The following is a 23,575-nucleotide window of genomic DNA, read 5'->3' on the forward strand; positions in this document are numbered from 1 at the left end:
GGACTCAGCTCCTGAAATCCACATCAGTGTGATCTGTTTGATGAGGTGAAGTGATGGTGTCAGACTCTGTGGTGCAGAGAAGCTCTGGGTGTAACAACAGGGCAGTCCTGCACGGAGCCTGCGTGTTGGGGCTGATGGAAGAGATGCCAGCATTGCTGATGGCCGGAGCTGCAGGAAACATGAGACCGAGGGCTGTATGCACCCTAGAGTTTGTAAGACATGCACACCCAGGGCGTGAAGGAAATCTGAACGTGCACACAGCAATCTGGCAGTCTAAGTCTGTCTGGGCAGGACAGACTTGTACTTGAACTGCCTTGTACAGAAGAGATGGCTGTATTCCAGAGACCAATACTGCCTGCTGCCGGGATCTGGTGGTGTTGTATTGGGTTCCCTGGGGCTTAACCCGCTGCCAGAACTCAAATTCACCTCCTGCGCCTGCTGTTAAACAAGCAGCGTGTTTTCCACATGTTCCAGGATTCTCAGTGCCGGGCCTGTCTGTTGCACAGAGCAGTGTGGGCTTGAGGGGGAGTGTGCCGTAAGACTCCCCGCTTTCCAAAATATCTTTCACTGTGGATCGTGCACCCCCCCCCCGTGGCAGGAAACAAAGGGAAACAGCAACAGATCTCCCCCTCCCCCTCCTTCCTGGCTGCGAGGGGGTTGGCACTGCTTCTGGTGTGCTTGGGCAAATTTTAATATGTCCAGAATTAAATAAGACAAAGTAAGAGTGTAATACTGTCGGAACACTGGAAATGTGTGCTTGTGCTCTTTGACCTCTAGTTGTACTCTGACCTCTTGCTCTTGAGTTCCAGTGAACCAGCTCCTGCTGCTGCTCCTCCTGCTCTTGTATTCCAGTGAACCAGCTCCTGCTACTGCTCCTGCTCTTGTATTCCAGTGAACCAGCTCCTGCTACTGCTCCTGCTCTTGTGTTCCAGTGAACCAGCTCCTGCTGCTGCTCCTGCTCTTGTGTTCCAGTGAACCAGCTCCTGCTGCTGCTGCTCCTCCTGCTCTTGTGTTTCAGTGAACCAGCTCCTGCTGCTGCTGCTGCTCCTGCTCTGGTGTTTCAGTGAACCAGCTCCTGCTGCTGTTCCTCCTGCTCTTGTGTTCCAGTGCACCAGCTCCTGCTGCTGCTCCTGCTCTGGTGTTTCAGTGAACCAGCTCCTGCTGCTGCTGCTCCTGCTGCTCCTGCTCTTGTGTTTCAGTGAACCAGCTCCTGCTGCTGCTGCTCCTGCTCTTGTGTTCCAGTGAACCAGCCCCTGCTGCTGCTGCTCCTGCTCTTGTGTTTCAGTGAACCAGCTCCTGCTGCTGCTGACCTCCCGTTCTTGTGTTTCAGTGAACCAGCTCCTGCTGCTGCTGCTGCTCCTCCTACTGGGCTTCGTCCTGTACAGCCGAGTCCGCCGGGCCGCCCCCAAGAGCAGTGACCCAGGTGCGCCGAGCATGGCAGAGGACAGCGCAGAGGCAGCGTCGCGTGTGCAGCACAGAGAGACTGATCCTGTTGCATGGGGACACATCTGCTCTTTTTCGTTATTCTAAGTAACTGCTGCTAGACTTACGAGCAGGCGGTTCTGAGCTTCCTCAGTAAACCAGTCTAGTTCTCTACTGGCCGTGCTCAGATCACTGGGCCGCCATGTACAGCAGGACCAGCTCTTGCAGTCTGAGCTGCCGGGGAAGATCAGGTTGCCTTTGAAAACAGCCTAATCAGGCACCTGGGAAGCCAGAGTTAATTTACCTATCTCTTCCTTTCTTAACTGTATGGATACATACATACATTTATTTTGAAGAGGTCTGTCTCCCCAGTAAAGGAGTAAAGGTTCAGTTCTCATATGAGAGAAGGGCTGTACTGTCAGAAGAGCACAGGTGACTTCAGGAAAGAGAGGGACTGATTAACAGACTGAAGCAATTATGCTTGTTGAACCAAGACAGGAAATCAGCCACTGGAATTAGAGAGGAACCACAGTTTTATAATCAAAGTACTTTAAAATATGAAAATACCTAGCACTTGATAATACATCTTTTTATGAATATAAAAACATTATTGGCATGGGATCACAAGATAGGAATATACAGTACTGCATACAGTCCTTCAAGAATGACTGCACTTGTTTATTTTGTAGTGTTAATTTTGTCTTTGATAATATATAGAGTACATAAATATATATTTTGATTTTCTTTTACGTAAACTGTACATTTATCTTTTTCTGAATTCAGAATTAACAGAACAAGTCAAAGAATTATGTGATAGTTTAGTTCTGGGGAGATCAAGGCCTGTCTGTGTTACCCAGTTTCTATAGTATGGCCAGTGGTCACTGTGCCTGTCCTCTCTGGGCAGCCAGGTCCGTCTGTGTCCAGTGTCTGTGGTCAGGCTGTGGTCACTGTGCCTGTCCTCTCTGGGCAGCCAGGTCTGTCTGTGTCCAGTGTCTATGGCCAGGCTGTGGACACTGTACTTTATCATGGTCTCTTTCTCCTTGTTGCCCCTCACCCTGGTTGTTGTGTATTCTCTGTATAGGTCCCGGTTGCTCTCCAGTTTGTATTGTTGTGTCACAGTCGGTGAGATAGTGTGGTTAGGTTTGTATTGTAATGTGACTCTAATTAGAGGGGTTGTAGCAGTGCTATCCTAAGGCTGGTGAAGAACATAAGAACAGTATCAAATGAGATGAAGTAATTCACCCCGTCTAGCGGGTTTGGTACTGAGTGGTTAATTGATCCAAAGATGAACCATGTGTGTAAAGAGTGTCCCCTGTTCTTGGTCTAATGGGGTCACGTGTGCCCCCTGGATGGGGGCTGGCGTGAGTCACGCCGGAGGTTCACGGGGCGCCTGTGGCGCCTGCTGTTGTTTCAGGAAAGGTGAACCAGCGCGGCGCCGCCGAGGACGGGCCCGACCAGGAGATCCTGGTGGTCATCTGCGCGGCGGAGGATCGAATGGGCGGCACCATCGCGGCCATCAACAGCGTGTACAGCAACACTGAGGCCCCGCTGCTGTTCTACGTCGTGACGCTGCGGGACTCCGTCAGCCATGTCAGGTCCGGTGACACGTCCTGTCCCACTGTCCGCCGGGTCGCGCTCGGTGCTTCCTTGCCCAACAGCCGCTGCCCGGTCTCCCCCTCGCCCGCAGCGACACAGTGAGCAAGACTGGCAATCTCCAGCTGCGGCACTTCAACACGTCTTGACGCTAGTAGTTGGCACTTAATAGATATTTGGTTTGCTCTTTCATATACACTGGTGCAGAGTGAATTAACACTTTATTGCTTCAAAAATAAGTGTTTGCCATGAGAGAACTCTGCTTATAAATATCACTTATCACGAGCAGCCTGGCGCCCTACAGCAACTGTTGTGTAGCGATGTTGAGGAGCCCAACAGATTATGTGTGCTGCTCAAAAGATACTGGTGACAGAGAAATGTTTCTCCTGGGAAGTCATTCAAAATAAACCCCGGACGGTTCATTCTGAGAGAGACTGCCTCTACACAGCTGGATTACAGTCCTTTTCCCTTTTTCAGGAAATGGATTGAGAACTCCGAGTTAAAGGAAATCAAGTTTAAAATCCTGGAGTTCAACCCCATGATACTGAAGAGCAAAGTGCGGCCAGTTTCCTCCAGACCTGAGCTTCTGCACCCTGTGAGTAGAGCAGCCCGCGCAACAGGCAAGATGGGAGAGCTCATGGTTCTTCCTGCAAAACAGCACAATTTTCACCCTCGTTCACTGTAAAAAACACAGTCATCAACTGCTTTTTGTAATAAAGCAGGTATGTCATCTGTAAACTGTACCATGCACAAAGCATTCCTTCATCGTTTCCATATTTTTCTTCATTCCAGTTGAATTTTGTACGCTTCTACCTCCCAATGCTCGTCTCCAAACACCAGAAAGTCATCTACTTGGACGACGACGTCATTGTTCAAGGTACAAAATATATTTGAACTTGGTAACGGTGATCAGGCGCGTGGTTTTCATACCGCAGACACCTCTCTCACCTTCACTGATGGGGGTTAAAACATTCTCTGGGGTGAAAGGATTAAAGGCTCTCCTGGGTCAGACATTGCTGGAATCCACTATCTGGGGGAGCTTAGCAACCCCTGGACAGAGTTTCACCGCTGTCTTGCAGTTTGACTCCGAGCGCAGTGCGATAGGGCCCGTAGCCCAGCGATGAGGGCATTGCGATGGGGCCCAGACTCTGCTGATGCGGCCTCTGCTTCTGCCCCCAGGGGACATCCAGGAGCTGTACAGGACCGGCCTGCAGCCTGGCCACGCTGCCGCCTTCGCCTCTGACTGCGACCTGCCGTCCACCCACGAGATGGTGCGCAGTGTGGGGATGCAGGTGAGGCCAGCTGTGCACACGCGTGTTGGGGGGGGGGGGGCACTTGTTTTTACAGCAGCAGTGTTGGTGTACAGATGGCCAGAAGAAAAAGCAAAACAGGAACAACCATGTACTTTGTAGTCAAGCATTAAGCAACGATATGGCTACAGGTATGACCACTTAAATCTGCTGGTTTTGCAGTTGGGGAGCCCGTGTTCTGATGGGAGTAAATGGAAGTTATTAGATGGATTTTGCTTTACACAAAACACAGGAGTGATAGAGGGAGGAGAGGGCTGGAAGATCAGCGCCAACGACCTTCACAAGGAAATATGTGTGTGTGGTGTGGGACACACTTATATACCTACAGCCATTAACTGAAGTGGCTCGTGAGACGGGAGAGACAGAACAGGGCTCTTCTCCAGTAGCCAGCAGCCATATCACCCTGCAACTCACAACTGGCAACCCACTGAAGCTAAGCAGGTGTGAGCCTGGTCAGTACCTGGATGGGAGACCTCCTGGGAAAAACTAAGGTTGCTGCTGGAAGAGGTGTTAGTGGGGCCAGCAGGGGGCGCTCACCCTGTGGTCCATGTGGGTCCTAATGCCCCAGTATAGTGATGGGGACACTATACTGTAAACAGGCGTCGTCCTTCGGATGAGACGTAAAACCGAGGTCCTGACTCTCTGTGGTCATTAAAAATCCCAGGGCTCTTCTCGAAAAGAGAAGGGGTGTACCCCGGTGTCCTGGCCAAATTTCCAATTGGCCCTTACTAATCATGGCCTCCTAATAATCCCCCTCTATGAATTGGCTACATTACTCTGCTCTCCTCCCCACTGATAGCTGATGTGTGGTGAGCGTTCTGGCGCACTATGGCTGCCGTCGCATCATCCAGGTGGATGCTGCACATTGGTGGTGGTGGAGGGGAGTCCCCATTACCTGTAAAGCGCTTTGAGTGGAGTGTCCAGAAAAGCGCTATATAAGTGTAAGCAATTATTATTATTATTATTATTCTCGGCAATGGCTGGCGTTACAGAAACGTGTGATGGGACTGGTGAACGTCTGTGGGGTTTGTGTACCTGCCCGTATCGTGGCTGCTGCTGGGCAATATTCATCAGTGTTACAGTCAGAGTATGATGGGGGTTTTTTTTTTTAACAAGGAGGCAGTTTGAGACTTTAGAAACTCTAACATATGTGGAGTAAAGAGAAACTAGTGAGAATCACATTTTTTTTTAATATATACTTTAAGAATTGTTTCTCACCTTGCTGAGCTAAATCATGTGTGCCTTGTCTGAAGAACTCCTGGAGCGGACGGTTTCACTTACCAGTGGCAAACACTCCTGTAACACACTGTTGTAGTTTCCGTTGAGTCAAAGCGCTGCTTTGAACGCTGGCCTGCCAGGCCAACACAACAGGTATTGACACATACCAAGAACTGAAAGAGTACAGATACGATGATGACATTTGCCCCATCTTGCTTATTTTGCGCTTTATTCGTGTTTTTTTTCCCCCACGTAAGTCAAGAACAAACACCCATCTACAACGATGACTTTGACCCATTTATACAGCAGGGACTTTACTGGAGCGCTCAGAGTCAAGTGCTTTCTTCAGTATATGACCCGTGTATATGAAACAGGATGTAAGATCAGTGCTGCTTTACTTTTGAAATGCTGACTCCGTCTTGTATAATTTCAATCCAAACCTGTACCTCCTGTCTGTTAAGCATGGAGACTCCTCCTGCAGCTGCAGGTGTAGTGAGACCCAGGGCTCCCAGCTCCAGGGGAAACAAGCCTTTCTGTCCGTGTCTTCCCAGACAACCTACATGGGCTTCCTGGACTACAGGAAGCCGGAGGTGCGCGAGCTGGGCATCAGCCCCGGCACCTGCTCCTTCAATCCTGGCGTGATGGTCGCCAACGTCACGGAGTGGAGACGCCAGAGGATCACCAAGCAGCTCGAGAAGTGGATGCAGCAGAACCTCAGGTCAGAACATCGGCCACACCCAGCCCCCTCCAGTCCTCCGGGAGAGGGCGATTAAAAACCGAATTCTGCTAGACGAGACAGGTGCCTATGAACGCCTCTTGATAAGGGTTAGAAAATGTCACTGGAGCATTCTGGGGGGGGGGGAAATGTCATGGGGATGCTCAAGCAGCTCACTGGGCCGATTCCCCTCGTGTTTCAGGGACAACCTGTACAGCAGCGCCATGGCTGGAGGGGTGGCCACGCCCCCCATGCTGATCGTCTTCTACCAGAAACACTCCAGCATCGCCCCCCTGTGGCACGTCCGGCATCTGGGTGAGAGCCTCTCGCGCCGCCCTCAGAACACCAGCTTCCTCCTTTCACAGACTCCCGCTTTTACAACTGCAGCACTGCAGGCAAAGGGTTCCCCTGGCTGTCCGAGGACAGGGAAAACCCCCGGTACTTTTGAAAACCATTTAAATCGGCGTAGAACTCAAACCAGGACAAGGAATCTTTGTCAATCAGGCTCACTTTTATGCGATTCGTTTTGCTATCAGTTTGAAAAACAACAACGTTAGCACCCCTAAACCTGGTGCTAAGCTTAAGGGTAAAAAATCAGGACAGTCACTTTTAAAGGTTTATGTGACTCGCTTAGTTAAAAAATCTGGACAACACTGAATCCACCAAATACAAAGACAATGTGGTTTTGAATTCCAAGCTGTGCTCTGTGAGCCAAGCTGCCCGTTCTCTCTAAAGAAATTAAAAACAGCTGATTTTTCTGGCAACGGAACAAACATACTAAGCAAATTTATTAAATGTTAACAGAATGGGAATATCCACTGTGGCCAGTATAAATTCTGCATTGAAACTGAGAGATGACATTTTCCTGGCAACATCTTCTAATTATTGAAAGCTATCGCACAATCAGGATACATACATCAATTTATATAGGAGCATCCCTGCAAACAAACAGAACAGCCGACTGAAGAGCGCAACCTCATCCTCACTGCCCTCTCTCTTGGCCAGGCTGGAGTCCGGACACGCGGTACTCAGACCAGTTCCTGCAGGAGGCCCATCTGCTGCACTGGAACGGCAGGTTCAAGCCCTGGGACTACCCCTGTGTGCACATGGAGCTGTGGGAGCGCTGGTACATCCCAGACCCCATGGGGAAATTCGCGCTGGTCAGGCCCAGCAGCTGAAGCTGCGCCTCCCCCTCCCTCAGCCCCGAGGTTTGGCCTGGAAAATGGTCCTCAAGCTCTGAAGGGAGGGTGTGGCACCAGACAGGGCTCGATAATGGAGGTTACGTCTTGTCAATTAAAAAGCTCGCCATTATCGTGTGCAGCAGGATCAGGCCGTCCCAGTCCTGAGAGCCTTCAACTAGCAGCTGATCCAGGGCAAAAACTAGGGATGATCTGATGCATAATTCATATAAATACTTCAATGCATTCAATATTGTCAGGGGTGGTACAAATACCAGAGAAGCTTGTGGCTTTGGAGGACTGGTGGCGCCCATCTCTGTTTATGCCCTCAGGTATTTGTGCCACAAGGAGCCCAGACATTCAGTTATGCCTCTGAGCAGTATGCCTGCATTATTGTGCAACCACAGTCAGAACAGAGCTTTTCAAGGCCCCCAGGCACCACCGTGCTGTGACTTGCTGTGAAGAAACTTCAGTTCGAGAGCCACGCGGCAGTGTAAAAAAATATTTTGCTGTGGTTTGTGTTTAAAGTTAGATGTGCATGAGTGACTTCGCCATTATCAGCACTGCAGGACACGTTTACTAGGCATGCATCATGTTGCAAAAATGAAAATGGGATGAATCATTTATGGAAAATAATTTTCAGGAAAGTAAAAGAAGATGAAAAATGTACCAAGAATGGATTACTTCAATTCAGAAGAAATGTGTCTTCTCCACATATAAAATTTGAAAAATTGTACAGGGTTTTAACTACTAGATATTTTTCTGAGTTTGCAAAACTGCATACAGAGACAAAGTCACCAGTTTTACTCGACTCAAACAAAACACATCAATGTTTGAAGTGACTAAGGGTTTGCAAAACCTTTATTTGGAAGGTCAGATTGCTCATGTGCTTGAACACCGATCTTCATCAACACATTAAGATACACCTTTACATAATGTACACAGACAGTACAGCTCAAGAGTTTAAATAGCTGCCATTGGATTTTAGAGCACCATGATCAATTGTGCATAGAGAGTCCTGTAATTACACTGGTTTGCATTCATTCCTAATTCACCAGTGGGACAGGGAGACCCTCCACAGCACGAACCACCAAGCTCCACATGGATCTGGTTTGCATTAGCACAATTCTGCACCACAGATCCACAGATTTAAAAATACAGAACAAAACGCCACAAGCCTGTCAACATTTAGAACACTAAAATACAGACTGCAAAACAAAGCATTTTCCCTTAGAAACACTGTTTCCAGAGTGTATATTCTTTAGAGCACCACAGATTCATTAAAGATAAGAATGTGAGTGTGTCTTATTTAAAATGCTGTAGACAAAGAGTGAATTCTTAATAAGCCTTCACAGTTTTTCTGTAAATAACATGAATTATTAATATGGAATGTTTCTTTAAAAAAATCTGCTTCAACTGATATAGAATTATTTCTCCAGAGACTTATTCTATTTACTTCAACCCAACAGCATTATTTGCTTTTGATGAAATGTAATGAAAACTGGGCAATCTAGCTATGATGATCTCATTTCTAAAAACTGCTTGCTCATTTGTTTAAAAAAATTCTAGACTGGCTCAGGAAGTTCTGTGTCAAAAGGCTTTGTGGAAGTATGAACACCACAAGGCAATATTTAAGCAACTTCAGCAGAGAGCTCTCTTCTGGTTGCCTTAAAACTCCTTTTCCTTTTTATATACCTTTCCAATTTAATTTCATCTCTCAACTTGAGGGAACAGGTCTCTCGAATTTGTAAAAAGGTTGTTAGGAGAGCATTAGTCTCAGGAAATATTGACCAACTGGCACCCAGGTCCTCCGATAAGACCTGGGGTCAGGGAGAGAAAAATCTCTGAAGTCTCCGGCTGCCCCCGTCGACTGGCAGGTCCTGGACGTAGGCAGGGACGGTCCACACCGCTCGATTCAAGCCGCAGAGCAGGTGCAGGTTTATTTCTCAGCAGCATCAGAGCGGGATGCCAGGTGAATATGAAGGACGTTTTTTTTAAAAACCAGGTGGAACAGGCCCAGCGATGGCCGACATTAGAGCAGGGCCTTCAGTGGAAATGGAAGCAGACTGGGCGAAGGGATTCACCTCAACGCACGCAGAGACGCGAACCCCACACGCCATTACTGGCCAGAACCTGCAGTAGCTTGTGCAGTCAAAGACAACAATATCCACTTCTCATCCTAGGAGCAAGTGGCAGGGACTTGCAGATGGCTGTGGGAGCACTGGGCAGCTCTCTTAGCAGGACTGTTGTCTAGAACAGCCCATGTTCCCCATCGGTCAACAAGTCAACCAAAGGACTGCCTCACCGGCTGGGCAGACTACGCAACTGCAGGCACTGCTGCTTTCAGACATTCCAGAGCAGCGCGCCTGGTGCTGAGCTGAAACACTGGCAGCAACACGAGGGGAGGACGAGCTATGCCGCCCGAGCAGGGCGGAGAGGCGAACGGCTGCAGCCGAGGAGGACCTGGCCACCTGGAGAGCAGTGCTGGCCAGGTGCTTGAGGACCTGCACGGCGATTACTGGGGGACTGCAAGGGTGTGACCTGGCTGTAAATAAACCTGCACCTTGAGCTCCACGCAGCCACCCTGTCACAACTCACTACCCCTACGTGTTCCCTCCCCTCAAGGCTTTTTGTTACACTGGTAGTAAAACCTTACCCCTACTTCATAAAAAGTACAGTTTCAGTGTTGCACAACACGGAGGAAAAACAATACAGTACCCGAAAACTGACAAGTAAACATAAAGGCTGCTGCACTGACCAGACCATTTCTCACACCTCTGTCAAAAAAGGGGGCTGTCGCGATGTGATACCACGAAGTGGAGAAATACGTTACACTTCATGAGCCTCCAAACAGCTTCTGAGAATAACAGAGCTGCCCAAACGGTTTTCAAAAACAAAATCATTTGCCGTTTTCTTATAAAAGGCACAGTACATGATGAGATCTTTCAAGTGACCAAGCCGACCCTAATCGATCACTAAGCGGAAGTCAGTCAATCTGTTTGGCAACAAAAGAAAGAGGCAGCTGATGGGTTTTCACCCTTGTGCTCAACAGCTACGCTCACAGCACAGCTAGCAGGCTATTTCTAGATCAGAGATTTGGTATTGTCATCCTCTTGGGCAGACTTATTAACTTGGTTTACACAAAAACAAGACTGTTCTTTTCAACCATTGGTTTTATAGCAGTTTTATGACCGTTTTGAGATCTTTAACCTACTTGTAGAATTGTAACTTGTGTGACAAGACTATTCTGGGACCCTGTCCTGGTCAGCAGCTTAAACACCACTCCGTTCCACAGCCAATGTGGTCATCAGTCTTACACCTGGGTGTAAAACTGGTAAAAATGCTGTTAAGAAGAAAACCAGGCAGGCAGAAAACAGAATGAAGTGTTTTGTTTATAAAGTACTCCTTATGTGAACTACTGGCTTTGCTTTAAAAAAAGCAAAGTAAAAGCTTAAACATCAAATCCAGGACTAGGGCACTTCCCCTGATAAAGCCCTCACTAGTAAAACCACCAATCAAGTATCATCGGAGAACCCTGATTTTCTGTGTCTATGAAAACAAACCAGTGGAAAAAAAATCAAGTCAGGAGCACTATTACATTTACGAATGTAAGACTGAGAAGTAGTAAAATTGCACTTTCTGTAAAAGTTTCTGATCCTCTAAAATTTCCATTAAAAAAAATGACAATGTATGATTTACATTAAATAGCAATTAAAAACCAAAAAAAAAAACCCTACCATCCTTAAATAGTAGTTTCCATAGAATCGACTAATCTACGTAAAATTCATCGTGTAACAGCTCACTATATAAATTCTCGGATGGATGCAGTACGAGATACCTGATCGGTATGAACACAGTCCCGGCACAATGACTCTTCAGTTGGGGAACTGAGGTTCGGTGTCTTGGTCGCGGCGACAGGCCCGCCGTGCTCTCGCGGGGCCCGCGGGCTCAGCCTCACTGCACGGCCTCGGCGCCTCGCGGCTGGGGAGCGCCGCAGCCGCCGATGTCCGGAATCTGATCCGCAAACGACTGGGTCATCCACTGCCCGTCCGGGAGCTGCCCGACGGCGAGGGCAGGCACCGCGCCCCCGCTGGCGGCTTCTGCAACACAGACGGCCGTGAACGAGAGCCCCCGGACCCCCCCCGCCCGTTGCCGCTTGTCCGCGCGACGAGGGAGCGCCCCCAGGAGGGGGAGGCCGCTCTCCGCACCGTACCTGGCCCGACCGATGAGAAGTTGCAGTGGCCGTTGCTCTCCGGCCCCACTTCCCCATACGCCCCTCCAAAAGCAGCCTCGTAACCCGGGTCGTACTGCTCCTCCTTGATGGCCATCTTCTTCGCATCCTCTGCGGGGAAGAAGCAGAGAAAGGTCACAAACGCGAGGTCCCTTGGCCCGTCTGGCCTGTCGGCGGCGGGCAGCTCAGTGGTCTGTGCTAACCCAGCGCTTTACGGCAGCCGGGCCAGCTACGCCAACGAGCGAGCGCACGCGGTCGCTCCTGCACGGGCCTCGCTGCCGCCCTCTCGACACAGGGCTCGCCCCAGAGATCACAGCCCGGCACTGATGGCCGCTTCGCATCACTGAAAACGACCGGCCTCTTCCTGAGCGGGAGGACTCCGAACATTACGATGGCCTGGGCTCTGTACCTTTGGCCTTCTCCAGGTCGAAGGTGTACTCCGTCTCCTGCACCTCCTCGGGGACGCTAACGCCCTTGAGCTGGTCCCGCAGATCCTTCAGCTTGATGTAGTAGTGCACCTTGTCCTGCGCACGGGGGAACTGGGCGCACCGCGCACTGGACGAGGGCATCACGTAGCACACCTGCAGGGGGCAGCGTGGGTCAACATGCACATCCATTATCCAGACGTGTGCAGTCCAATCCAGCCATGCACTATAGCATAAACATCTATGTATTCAGCTGACATCAGCCTCCATGCACGTTCCGAACAGTCTTGTGCTGCACTGCTGGGAACACAGGAAGGGTCTCTCAAAGCTGGAGAGCCCTGGAAACCCAAGGGTCATGTGACCACCACACATTCCCCACTTCAGGAGGAACTTGGGAAACAATCAGTAGAAATTCCTCGTTTTAAAAACCTCCTGCCTCCGACACCAGCACTGTATTTAACAGACGAGACCGCTTACTGTTTCAGTTTCCGGGATCTTGTGAGGCTGTAAACCAAATTCAAATTTCTTGATCTTGAAGCCAAATATTTCTTTGCTGAATATTTCATAAATACCTGCAAACAAAACACAAATGAAGGCAGACAGTTGTTCGTTACATTTATCAAAAGGAAACTACCTCTATTAATGTGGAATAAAAGAACTAACTGAATAAAACACCTGGCCAACACTGATGACTGCAACAGTGCAGAGAAAACCAAGGACAAATGAAAGTTTTCTTATTTTACCTTTCATGGCTTTTAAAATCCCCCCCCCCCAAAGAACAAATACAATGTCAGGTACCATAATCCATAGCTTTGACTGACATCATAAAAAAGATCATCAGAAATCTAGGGGATAAAAGGGCATTCTGAAACTAACATTATTTGATGCTTTCAATCTATTAGTGTGAACTGCATGGACGTCATTCCAGGTCTAAGGCAAATGCATCCCATCTTCCTTGTTAATTAAAACGGCTACAAACAAAGCAATCTCTTCCTGTGTGCAGAGCTTAGACATTCTCTTTCATTATAGAACCGGAGACATTTAATTTGAGCCGATTAGCCTGACTGCAATAGTTAAGTGCCCAGAGACGTCAGTCCTCGGCTTAATTTTTCAAAAAGCCCACGCTGAGACCATGAAGAACAGGGCTGACCGCTGTTAACATTTCTCGGAAATCATGCCTTTAAGGGTAACTCACTCATTTGTAGTTTTACGAATCCTTCAATAAAGGGTTCAACAAAGGATTGCATCTTTGAAAAACAGTTTGCAAATGGGATACAAAGGATATACAACCTGCACTCACAAACATGCTAACTTTTTAAAGTAATGCACAAGAAGCCAGTTCACCCATGATGTATCTTAAAGATGTAAAATTTAAACCTCAGTCTCAATACTCACATTTTCCATTGAAAGCAGCAACCAGGGGCTTATACTTCTTCAGCTTCTCTACCAGAATCCTTCCACCTTCACGAAACTCTTTGCTGTAAGATAAAAAACAAACAATAACCTCCTATCACCGATGGAAAAATAATTCTGTTGACATAATTTAGAGCACGTGTTAAAGAAAACAGAAAAATAAAGAACTGCGTGATGCGGTGTAGACCCTTGAGCAAATACATCTGGAAACACTTTAGAACTGATCTACAATGTTTTGCAGTTTTGGCAAGAGAATCAATATTCATCTGCTTCGGCAATGATCTTGTTCTGCTTTAGTTTTCAGAGGTTGTGTCGAAGCAAATGCTTAAAAGTCATCTAGTCATAGAACAAGTCCACCCTCACAGTCTTGCTCAAGCAAAGACCAATGCAGAAAAATAGTATGACCACTGTTCTGAGACATTTCAAGGAGGAAGACTGTCTGAAATGTTAAGAATAAAGAAAACAGGATTAAGCTGACTCATTACTGCCCTCTTTTGGAGTGTACGTAAAGTGACAAAGTTTGATACATAAAGTAAATGCAGAAGTCAAAAGTAATTAATGACTTATAATGCTGTATTAAATTCTTGTTAAACTCGTACTACATGAAGGACATTGCTCATCTAAAGAAAGTAATAAGGGCAAGTTGTTCACAGGCAGCTCAGGGGAACGATCTTTTCAGGACAAGACTTTACTGAAGTATTTAATGTGCACCTGATACACTATGCCAGCATCGAAATGAGGTTCCAGAATCATCCGCTGAACATAAAGTGAAATCACACTCCAGACTGAAACAGAAAGCAGTTTTTATCCCATGGACGAGCAGGTGCCTGGGACAAGCCACCCAACCACACGGCTGAAGATGGCTCCTGGGGCCCGTCGGGAACAGCCAAGAGCAACTCTAGGGCAATCAGCCATCACTGCTCTATTAATCACAGTGGGCTGAGAGTCCTCCTCGGTTAGTAAGCCTCATTACAATTCTCAAAGTCCTGTTGGCTGGGGAGCAGATGTAGTGCCATTCTTCCAATGCAAGAAAGACTGGGTTGTCATGCCCACCTTGATTTACCTTAGTTAATTAAGCTCTGGGTAAATGGTCAAGTGTCAATCCAGAGTCCAGGAAGACAGCAGTGTTGTATCTTTATATTGTGTGTTATTTAGTTTGTCGTCATTGTAACAAATACCTGTTTAATTCAGTGTGCCTGAATTATTACTCTTTCCGCCAAAAGTTGTGCCAGAGAACAAAGGACTCGGGTGCCTCTAATTATACCAACCGCTCGGATATATTCTTGCCAAAAATCATTTACAAGTTGGGGGGTTAGGATTAATTTACTTATGGATTGATCCGCTTGGCTATTTCTGATGACCTCCTATTTGTAACGGATCGTTTTCTCTGACCGCATCAATTCTCTTGCATGCCACACCAATATATAAAATCTATTACTGCCGCTAAGCAGTCACACACAGTAGCGCTTGTTAATGCAGGAGAAACAAGCTTAGATCTTTTATTTTCCAATGTTATTAACATCTTTGCATATTTTCTTATTCTAAGAGTGAATGCCCCCAACACCGGTTTTTAAGAGAAGCCGTTTTTTTAAAGAATAAGCTCTACTACAGCCCATTTTGTAAAAACTGATTTTTACTGTAAGACCCCGTGAAAGACATCAGGACTACCATTCGCCCGCAATCTCAATAAAACATTCACTGCCTCTGTTGCTGACCAGCCCTCTGTCCCAGTGTCTGCTCTGCAGGGCTTGAGTTAAACCTCATGCTCTTCATACTGCAGGAGGGGAGTCAGATACACTGGTCTGAGGGTCCGACACCTGGTCTACAAGGCCTACTGGCCACAAGTACAAGTACACTTCACCTTGGCATGTAGCGGTATACAAGCACAACCTGGCTATTAATATGATTTAAATCATATTTAAGAAAAGGCAAAAGTAAAGATTTATTAACAGTCATGTTGGGAGAGGAGACTTTCTGTCACCGTTTTGTCAATTACTGCAGTTCAGTTTCTCAAATCCAGTAAATAAAAGGAATGCGACACAAATACATGTCTAGTAAATAAGATGGCTTTTAGACCACAACCTCAGCACTGGAAAAGACTACTATAAAAGTGTACCTGACAATATCACTTTCAGGGAACACTACTTCTCTTGTTGATAGTTTTACATCCCTTAACTATAAAAATAAATACATTTTAAACTTCACAGTCCATTTCCGATTCACGTCATGTACTGAAATAAAATAAAAACATCATTTTGCGTATGATTGTTGGAACGAGCTACCGAGTCACCTTGACAGATGCCAGCATATCGGCTTCATCAAGAAGCATCCAGCTGTGATCCTCCAATCTATTAAATAAGCTGATGGGCTGAAATTCCACTCATTTGCAGCCTGAGTTGGCTCAGCACTAGTTCTGGATGTGGGCCAAATATAAAGGTTCATGGTTAGTGGGTTGTGTTGATGCGGGGCTGGTCCTAACTTTCACAGTGCAAATGGAGAACGCTGTTACGACATTACATTTACCACTGAAGTGATATCCTGGATATCCCTGTCTACAGAATACAGATTTCACCGGTCCTCTCAATTCACACGCTCCAATGAGAAACCCACTTCAGTAAAAATACCAGGGACCCTCCTCCTCATTCACGCTGTTCTTATGAGGATCACTGGATACTTCTTTCTGTCCAGTGTGAATTCCAGGCAATCTGAATACCTCCCACTGCCTGGAAGTTATCACTCGGGACCCGCCTGCTGCTCACAGCAATGTGAGGCACGTTCAGAGCATCAGAGACTTTGAGAGGAACAGAAAGACAGTGTAGGAATAGATGTGTTAAATAAAACTTTTTAAGCACATCCAGCATTCGTGATTAATGATGAGAACTAATGAAAATAATTAATGATGGTACACCTTACAGGCTGCTGAGAACACGCAAGAAGTGGCCAATCTCGGGAAAAGAGCCACTGGCCAGACTGACATGCCTGAGAGGCTGCCTCACAAATCGAGAGCTCACCTTCTCACCCATCTCACCTTGACAGGTCTTTACTTCCTGGAGTCGTCCTCTCTACCATGTTTGTGAAACCTATCCCATACTTCTCTGGCAAGGACTGGTCATCCAGGTGATTCAGCTGGGTGTCGCTGAGACCAGACAGGAAAAGGCACTTCCCTAAATAATTAACAATAATTAATAATTGCTTACACTTATATGGCGCTTTTCTGGACACTCAAAGCTCTTTACAGGTAATGGGGATCCCCTCCACCACCACCAGTGTGCAGCCCCACCTGGATGATGCACCAGTACGCTCCCCACACACCAGCTCTCAGTGGGAAGGAGAGCAGAGTGATGAAGCCAGTTCAGAGACGGGGATCATTAGGAGGCCATGACTGGTAAAGGCCAATGGGAAATTTGGCCAGGAGGCCGGGGTTACACCCCTACTCTTTTCAAGAAACACCCTGGGATTTTTAATGACCACGGAGAGTCACCTTTTTACAATACAGTGTCCCCGTCACTATACTGGGGCATTAGGACCCACACAGAACGCAGGGTGAGCGCCCCCTGCTGGCCCCACTAACACCTCTTCCAGCAGCAGCCTTAGCTTTCCCAGGAGGTCTCCCATCCAGGTACTGACCAGGCTCACACCTACAGAGCTTCAGTGGGATACGAGTTGTGAGTTTCAGGGTGATATGGCTGCTAAATGAAAGCAGACATTTAATAGCAAGCTTTATAAACACTCTTGTAATTAAAAGATTATCTTAACTATCCACACATTGTATTTATCCAATACCATACATTTGATTTAGCTCTTCTTCCTAACATGTTGCATAAAATATTTTCTTTGTGTCTCAATCCCTCACACTCAGGACATGGGTATTGCCAATGTCTCAGCTGGTAAACTGTTTAAAGACTTTTCAAACAGCAAACTCTGAAGTTCATCTCATTAGAGTCAAACCTGGTCTAACAGCTACAAAACCAACCCAAACCAAGGTCTGCATGCAATAATCCCAAACAAAATACATACTTTATATTCATTCAGTTTGCATTAAATGCAACACAAAACAGGCTTAAATACACTGAAATGACAATGTCAAAACATTTAAAAATGAGATCACTTTGCACATAGATCTGATCTATAATCTTCTGACCAACAGAGTATTTTCCATCTCCATTTGATGTGTAATTGACAAATTTTTGGGCATAAGTGGAAAGGGTAAGGCATTGTAGCACATGTTTTACGCTGGAATACTCTAAACCTGGAGTAAAGGCAGGCCTGGCACTTGGATGAGCCTGCTGCCTGTGTGGACTGCAGCACTGCCTGCAACAGGCGTTTAACAGGACCGGCAAACAACGTACTGCAAGAACAGCACAAAGCACAAAGACAGTGCTGAATAAAGATACTTTTCACACAACTTACAAAAATGGTTTCCAGGGCCAGGGTAATGATGGCCCTTATAAGCTGCCATCAGTCCTGGGTTAATACCAATCTGTATATGGAAAATAAGAAAAACAGAGCACTCACTAACAAGCACGAATACAAACATTTTACTGGTCAATCAGCAAACATGTTATTCATTGTTCTGCACTGTTAATTAGTCCGTCACTGACTGCATGCTGTCATTGATAATGTGTTAACGTCAATACTGTGCAAGATCAGCTACTCTGCCGAAATTCAATTGTAATTCAAGATCAATGGATTAATTCCTTTGAGCTTTTCCATACGGCAGCACTTTCCAGAAACGAACAGTTTAACGAGTTGGGTGCAAAACGCGAACCCCGTCTGCGGTCACTCACGATGACGATGTCGAGATTGAAGGTCAGGATGTCGGGCAGTGTCTTGGTCATGAGCTCCGCCTCCGAGACGCCATTGAAGCGGTCCACTTTCCTCTTGACCTTCTTGAAGGCGTCTGAGATCTTCTCCTGCTTGCCGCCCGCGGAGCCCTCCGCCGTCTTCGCCTTCTTGGCTCCAGGCTTCTTCGGGTCCTTGCCCGGGGGTCTCCCTCGCTTGCCCTTTGTGGGGGCTGAAGGCAGAGAAGGACCACGCCATTTTGTTACTGCGTTTCCCACCTTTGTTACCGGAGGAACTCAGCTCCCCACGATCCCTCTGTTGTGGTTCCACAACATTCAGCAATGGGGCCAGCCATAAACGTTGGCTGCCCCTTATCAGAAGCAAACTTGAAAGCCCCACTTGTGGACATTGTGGCAAAACGACCAAGTGGCAGCACCAAACCCTTCATTTCCATCAGTACTGCCTGTGTGTCTCTCTCTCCATAAGCCACGTTAGCTCTACATCCTTCATACGCATTGGTACGCCCTCATTATCACTCTCTCCCTGCCCAGTATCAGCTACAAAGCCTTCATTTCCATTAATACTGCTTCTATGTCTCTCTCTCTCCCCCCCAACCAGTTTCTGCTCCTGCCCTTCTTGCCCATTAGTACTGATTCTAGATCTCTCTCTCTCCCCTCCGATTCCACAACATCAGCAACAGGCCCCGCCATGAACACGGGCTGCCCACATCGGAGACAAACTTGAGAGCCCCACTCGTGGACACTGTGGCAAAACACTCCCTCGTACGAAACCTGCACACGGCAGGGTGAGCTTCCTGCAGCGACGAACACAGCATTCTCACATGCAGCCTAATCGCTTTCTGTGCTTCAGCGCAAGCACCGCCTTTTCCGGCCGATCGATGAGAACCCCGCCGCGTCCTCAGCCCAGTACCTTGCACGGGGGCCGGAGGGGGCTCCTGATGGACGCTCGGCTCGTGCGCCTCCATCTCCTCCCTGGTGCCGTCTACGAAGGGGGGCACGGTGGACATCTGGTGATACTGGGCTGCCTGGAGGGCCTGGATCTGCTGAGTGGACTGAAACCTTCAAACAAACAAGAAGCAAAAACAAACAAAATGCATAAATACGAGGGAACTTGACGTGATGTCAGCTTCTGTAAGACGCACACTGGAGAGACCACGCTTATATTTTCTCTGTACAGAAAAGAGACTGAATAAACTTCTGCTGCAGCTGTTGCTACACTCCGCAGAACTAGACACCCAGACATCTGAATGTAAAATAAATTAATTAATAAAAATCATTCATCCTTCTACAGACTGCAGCTCCTTGACTGAATTTGCTTTGTGAATACATACATAAAAATTTGCAAGGAACAATCCTGTACATGCAATATTAAGCTTTCTTGTCCAGGTGGTACAAAAGAATATCACTTGTACTTAAAGACATAAGGAAAGTTATTCACAAACCTGACCGGGATATTTCAAATGACTCTGAGACAATCACAAAAAAGGAGAATAAACCACAGCCAGTGAACTACAGAAGCAGGCTTGAACAACTGGTATACATTGTAAATAAATGGCATACATTCAAGGAATGAAGCTCCTCCCATCTTTATCAACGATTGACATCAGTGTGTTCTAGTCCTGATGCTCTCATGTTCTCAGGCTTTCCCTCCACTGATCTGGCTCATTAAGCCTTTAAAGGGAACTGCTCTCTTGTACTTGTATAGCATTTTTAGTTCTTAAATAAAATGAGGTGAGAAATTAGCATGTAACCGGTCCTAGTAGGTAGGGTTTCAGCACTCCTCTTAGGTTTACTGTTTCCCTGACTTGAAGAACTGAACCAATGGGCCCAAGCAGCACTGAGAACTGTCTATAAGAGTGTAACTCTTACCTGCGACTGCAAGGCTTTAACTGATATGAGTCGTTCAGAAAGCTACTGGGGAGCAACAACTGAATCCTGATCACTAGATTTCTTAAAAAATGATAGCTTATAAAAGATTTTTCATAAAGCTACATCCTGAGTGCAATATAACAATCAATTTTCTCAACTAAGATTTCAATAACTTATTAGGAAGTAAGCTGAAAACCCGGAGGACAGAAGAGTCTAAGACCAGGCCTGGAAAACTGATCCAGACTGCTGCACAGTGTTTTCAGCTTGCTGGGTTTTCAGACGATACTAGAACAGGTGATGTTGCATTTAGTGTTAACAGAATAAATTCAGGACTGGGCAGACAAGTGACAAATGAAACAAAGTGGATATGTGCAAGGTAATACAAAACATGCAGGAAACACAAATGTAAAATTCAAATATCAGATGGATGATACTTGAACCCAAAGAAGTAACTGAAGTGAGAAAGACTGTGTACACCCGCTTTTTTTTTAACTTGACCAGGAGTTGAAACTACTGGTCCTGGACAGTTGGTGTCTCTCTGCAGTTTTTCGGTACATCTGCACTCTTGGTCTGACCCAGCTCATTTAATTGGAGCGAAGTTATCAGTTTGTCCATGCTCCTCAGCTTTGGGCTCTGGAGCCCCAGACATCCTGCAGACTCACAAGTCCTCCAGAATCGAGGATAGTGTAGGGAAGCAATAACAAAGACTAACAAAATACACAGATGTGTTGTTAAGAGTGTGGGGTTACAGCGTGTCAAGTTACATTCAAAATAGAACTAATGAGTGTTCAATTAGTTCAGTTTTGGTCACCACGTTATGAAAAAGACACTGCTGCTCTAGAGATAATACAAGAGCAACCAGATGTATTCCTGGCCTTAATGGAACATCACACTGAGACTAAGGGAGCCAAATGTTTTGTCTTGGAACATAGAAGACAATGAGGGGCTTCATGCATGTATTCAGAACCCTGAATACAAGGGATTTCATTCGAATGAGCCACACAGCAATACAGGGACTCTGGGACTCAAATGAAAATGAGGTTTAGGGCCTGAAAACAGGAGAAACCTCTTGACACAGACAGAGGACTGTGGGAACCTGAAACCTACTTCTGGGACTAGTGACTGAAACCGACTCCAAGGGGCCTTCAAGAAAGAGTTCAGGCTCCTCCCATATTACAGTACTGTGGCCATGAGACCACTAGTCTGTAACCTTTCACAATGGGTAAAGAAAAAAGTCGGATACTTGGGAAAACGTGCAAATGTGTCTTCCACAATCACACGAAACACACTCAACCACACAGTGAGCCACATCAGGTATGAATCCTGAGTGATCTCAGTGTGAACAGCACACATCCGCAATCTATCAGCTTGCGTTTCTCCTACAGTCCACTGAATCAGGGGTGGAGCGGTGTCACTGTAGCTCAGGATCTGCACCTGCGGCTGGAAGGTTGCCGGTTCAAATTCCTTGGTCGGCAGAGGAATCCTACTCCATTGGGCCCCTGAGCGAGGCCCTAAACCCCAACGGCTCCAAGGGCGCCATAGAAATGACTGACCCTGCGCTCTGACCCCAAGCTTCTCCCCCTGTCTGTGTGTCTCATGGAGAGCAAGCTGGGGTCTGCGAAAAGACGAATTCCTAATACATTAAATTATATATGGCCAATAAAGTGATCTTATCTTATCATCAGACTCGATGTAGCCATCCAGTCTCTCACAGAAGACGCTGTTGAACTCCAGCAGAACTCAAGTGTGGTGCGTGTTTACCAGCAAGCGGACGCGTTTCCACTGATCAAATGTCAAGATGCATGGAGGGCAGCGCACCACGCCAGTGAAAACATCTGTATTTCATCATTAATTCCATGAGCAGCTGGACCGGACCACGCGGACCTGAGCACTAAACTCAGGTAAGTTTCTATGCTGTCCTCGTCTTTCACGTATCCGTCTGCGGAACAGCAGAAAGAGGTTTAACCCGCTGTGCCAGCAGGGCAGAGAGAGTCTACCGGCTGACCGCACGATGACTCCGGGCGGTCAAAGTGTTTTCGGCCACCGAGGCGAATTTGCGCCACCTTAACTGCAACACAGCGGGGTGACTTTTCACGCCGGCTCCGCCGAGGCTGTTACAGTTATGAGAAGAGAGAGTGAAGAAAAGGCAATCAAACTCGTCTGGATGGACGTGTAGGGGACAGACTCACCAGTGCTGTAGGTACTCCGTAGGCACCGTCAAAGACGCGTACTGCTTTTCTTCCATCTTTACGTTGGACTTACTTAAACAGATTAATAATAATGACAGCAGCAAGCAGAAACGTGTATTTTAAAAACTGACACGTCCCCCCCAGTCTTAGTCATAAGGACTTCAGCTACTTCACAAAACCACCGTACCGACGTTTAACATCGAGACTGTCGATCTTCAGCGCTCACGGTGACAGCAGTTAAAACTATAGCAATACTAATCTTAAATTACATTCCCCCCTCCCACCACCTTTCAAAATTCGGATCTAAAACTCACTACAGAAAAGCTCGCCATGGCCTAGCTACACAGGAAGCAGAAGATATGTTACGCTTAGGAAAACAGCCCGCTTTCATCCACAAAGTATTGCGCTGAGCGCATGCATAACATACCTGCTTCAAGTGACGTGAGAAAATGGGATTCCTTCGTAAAAAACCACAGATTGTGCTCAATTAAAAAGCCCGAACCGAGCGCGAATTACCGCAGACAACAAAGACTTGGAGCGAGCCTGCACCGCGCAGCCGTCACCCCTGACACCGGGTCAGACCAACTCCCACACGGTGGGGGGATCGGGCTCTCCCTCCTATCTCTCTCCCGGGCGACATGGGCTACTCCAGGCAAAAACAATCATCCAGGTACTAAAGATCCTCTATTTTATTTTATTTTATACAGTTTATTTTTAACAGATAACTACGTTTTTCTTGAGGTGCTATTAACAAGATTTAATGAACCCCCCCCCCCCCCCTTCATTCCCTGTTCTTTGTCATTGTAGTCGTAAGACATTTGAACTCCGGCGCTCCTAGCGATTGGCTGAGAAGAGAACACGTGCAGCGAGGCGCGTCATCCTTTCCCTACCCGAATTCATGTCGTGGCACACCCGTTTTGGAGGGGGGCATGGGTGATTGCGTGTGACTGCAGGCGAGAACCTGCTCTGACAAACTGTTCCTGGGATTGGGATGACAGGTTCATATTCACTGAGGAGCCATAAACCCACAGAATATTTAGCTGTCCATTTGTTTTATTTAATTAAAACATTATTTATTATTAAAAATTAGTATTTGATTGCTTAAATATTTTACTACAGGTCCAATACTTACAAAATTGAATTACTAAATTGATAGATACTTTATTAATCCCGTGATGGAAATTACAGTGCAATAGCAGCCTGGCACAGT

General features: G+C 46.9%; 2 protein-coding genes across 7 annotated transcripts in view; one reads left to right on the forward strand and one right to left on the reverse strand.

The window, feature by feature from the left end:
* The window catches only part of glt8d2 (glycosyltransferase 8 domain containing 2), a 21,905-nt gene extending 13,793 nt beyond the window's left edge, over nt 1-8,112 (forward strand). For all 4 annotated transcript variants that reach the window (XM_088646120.1, XM_088646118.1, XM_088646117.1 and 1 more), the window contains 8 exons: nt 1,331-1,423; nt 2,837-3,017; nt 3,493-3,610; nt 3,808-3,892; nt 4,195-4,307; nt 6,095-6,261; nt 6,461-6,573; nt 7,264-8,112. In XM_088646120.1, the coding sequence (XP_088502246.1) occupies nt 1,331-1,423; nt 2,837-3,017; nt 3,493-3,610; nt 3,808-3,892; nt 4,195-4,307; nt 6,095-6,261; nt 6,461-6,573; nt 7,264-7,436 (1,043 nt within the window). In that variant the 3' untranslated portion in view covers nt 7,437-8,112. The remainder of the gene's footprint in view (nt 1-1,330; nt 1,424-2,836; nt 3,018-3,492; nt 3,611-3,807; nt 3,893-4,194; nt 4,308-6,094; nt 6,262-6,460; nt 6,574-7,263) is intronic.
* A 156-nt stretch (nt 8,113-8,268) lies between these two features.
* LOC148655451 (G/T mismatch-specific thymine DNA glycosylase-like) lies at nt 8,269-22,951 on the reverse strand. Of its 3 annotated transcripts, none has more exons than XM_088646113.1 (11): nt 22,793-22,951; nt 22,366-22,437; nt 19,218-19,366; nt 18,293-18,519; nt 17,916-17,985; nt 16,534-16,669; nt 13,488-13,570; nt 12,570-12,664; nt 12,077-12,248; nt 11,650-11,778; nt 8,269-11,536 (listed from the first exon to the last, which is right to left on the reverse strand). In XM_088646113.1, the coding sequence occupies exons 2-11, from the start codon at nt 22,419-22,421 to the stop codon at nt 11,391-11,393; spliced, it is 1,263 nt and encodes a 420-aa protein (XP_088502239.1). In that variant the 5' UTR covers nt 22,422-22,437; nt 22,793-22,951; the 3' UTR covers nt 8,269-11,390. The 3 variants fall into 3 exon arrangements, with proteins under 3 accessions (XP_088502239.1, XP_088502241.1, XP_088502242.1); XM_088646115.1 differs by having other exon boundaries at nt 22,366-22,433; nt 22,793-22,948; XM_088646116.1 differs by lacking the exon at nt 22,366-22,437 and having other exon boundaries at nt 22,793-22,946.
* Between the last annotated feature and the right edge of the window lie 624 nt (nt 22,952-23,575).

This window comes from Lepisosteus platostomus, chromosome 9 (assembly GCF_059453375.1).
Source record: "Lepisosteus platostomus isolate fLepPlt1 chromosome 9, fLepPlt1.hap1, whole genome shotgun sequence".
NCBI classification, from domain to species: Eukaryota; Metazoa; Chordata; class Actinopteri; order Semionotiformes; family Lepisosteidae; genus Lepisosteus; species Lepisosteus platostomus.

Coding starts and splice junctions, on each gene's coding strand:
- LOC148655451 (XM_088646113.1), bottom strand. CDS start 22,421: ATGGAAGAAAAGCAGTACGCGTCTTTGACGGTGCCTACGGAGTACCTA. Junction 19,367..22,365: donor ACGGAGTACCTACAGCACTG/GTGAGTCTGTCC, acceptor GTTTGTTTGAAG/GTTTCAGTCCACTCAGCAGA. Junction 12,249..12,569: donor AGATCCCGGAAACTGAAACA/GTAAGCGGTCTC, acceptor TGCCCCCTGCAG/GTGTGCTACGTGATGCCCTC.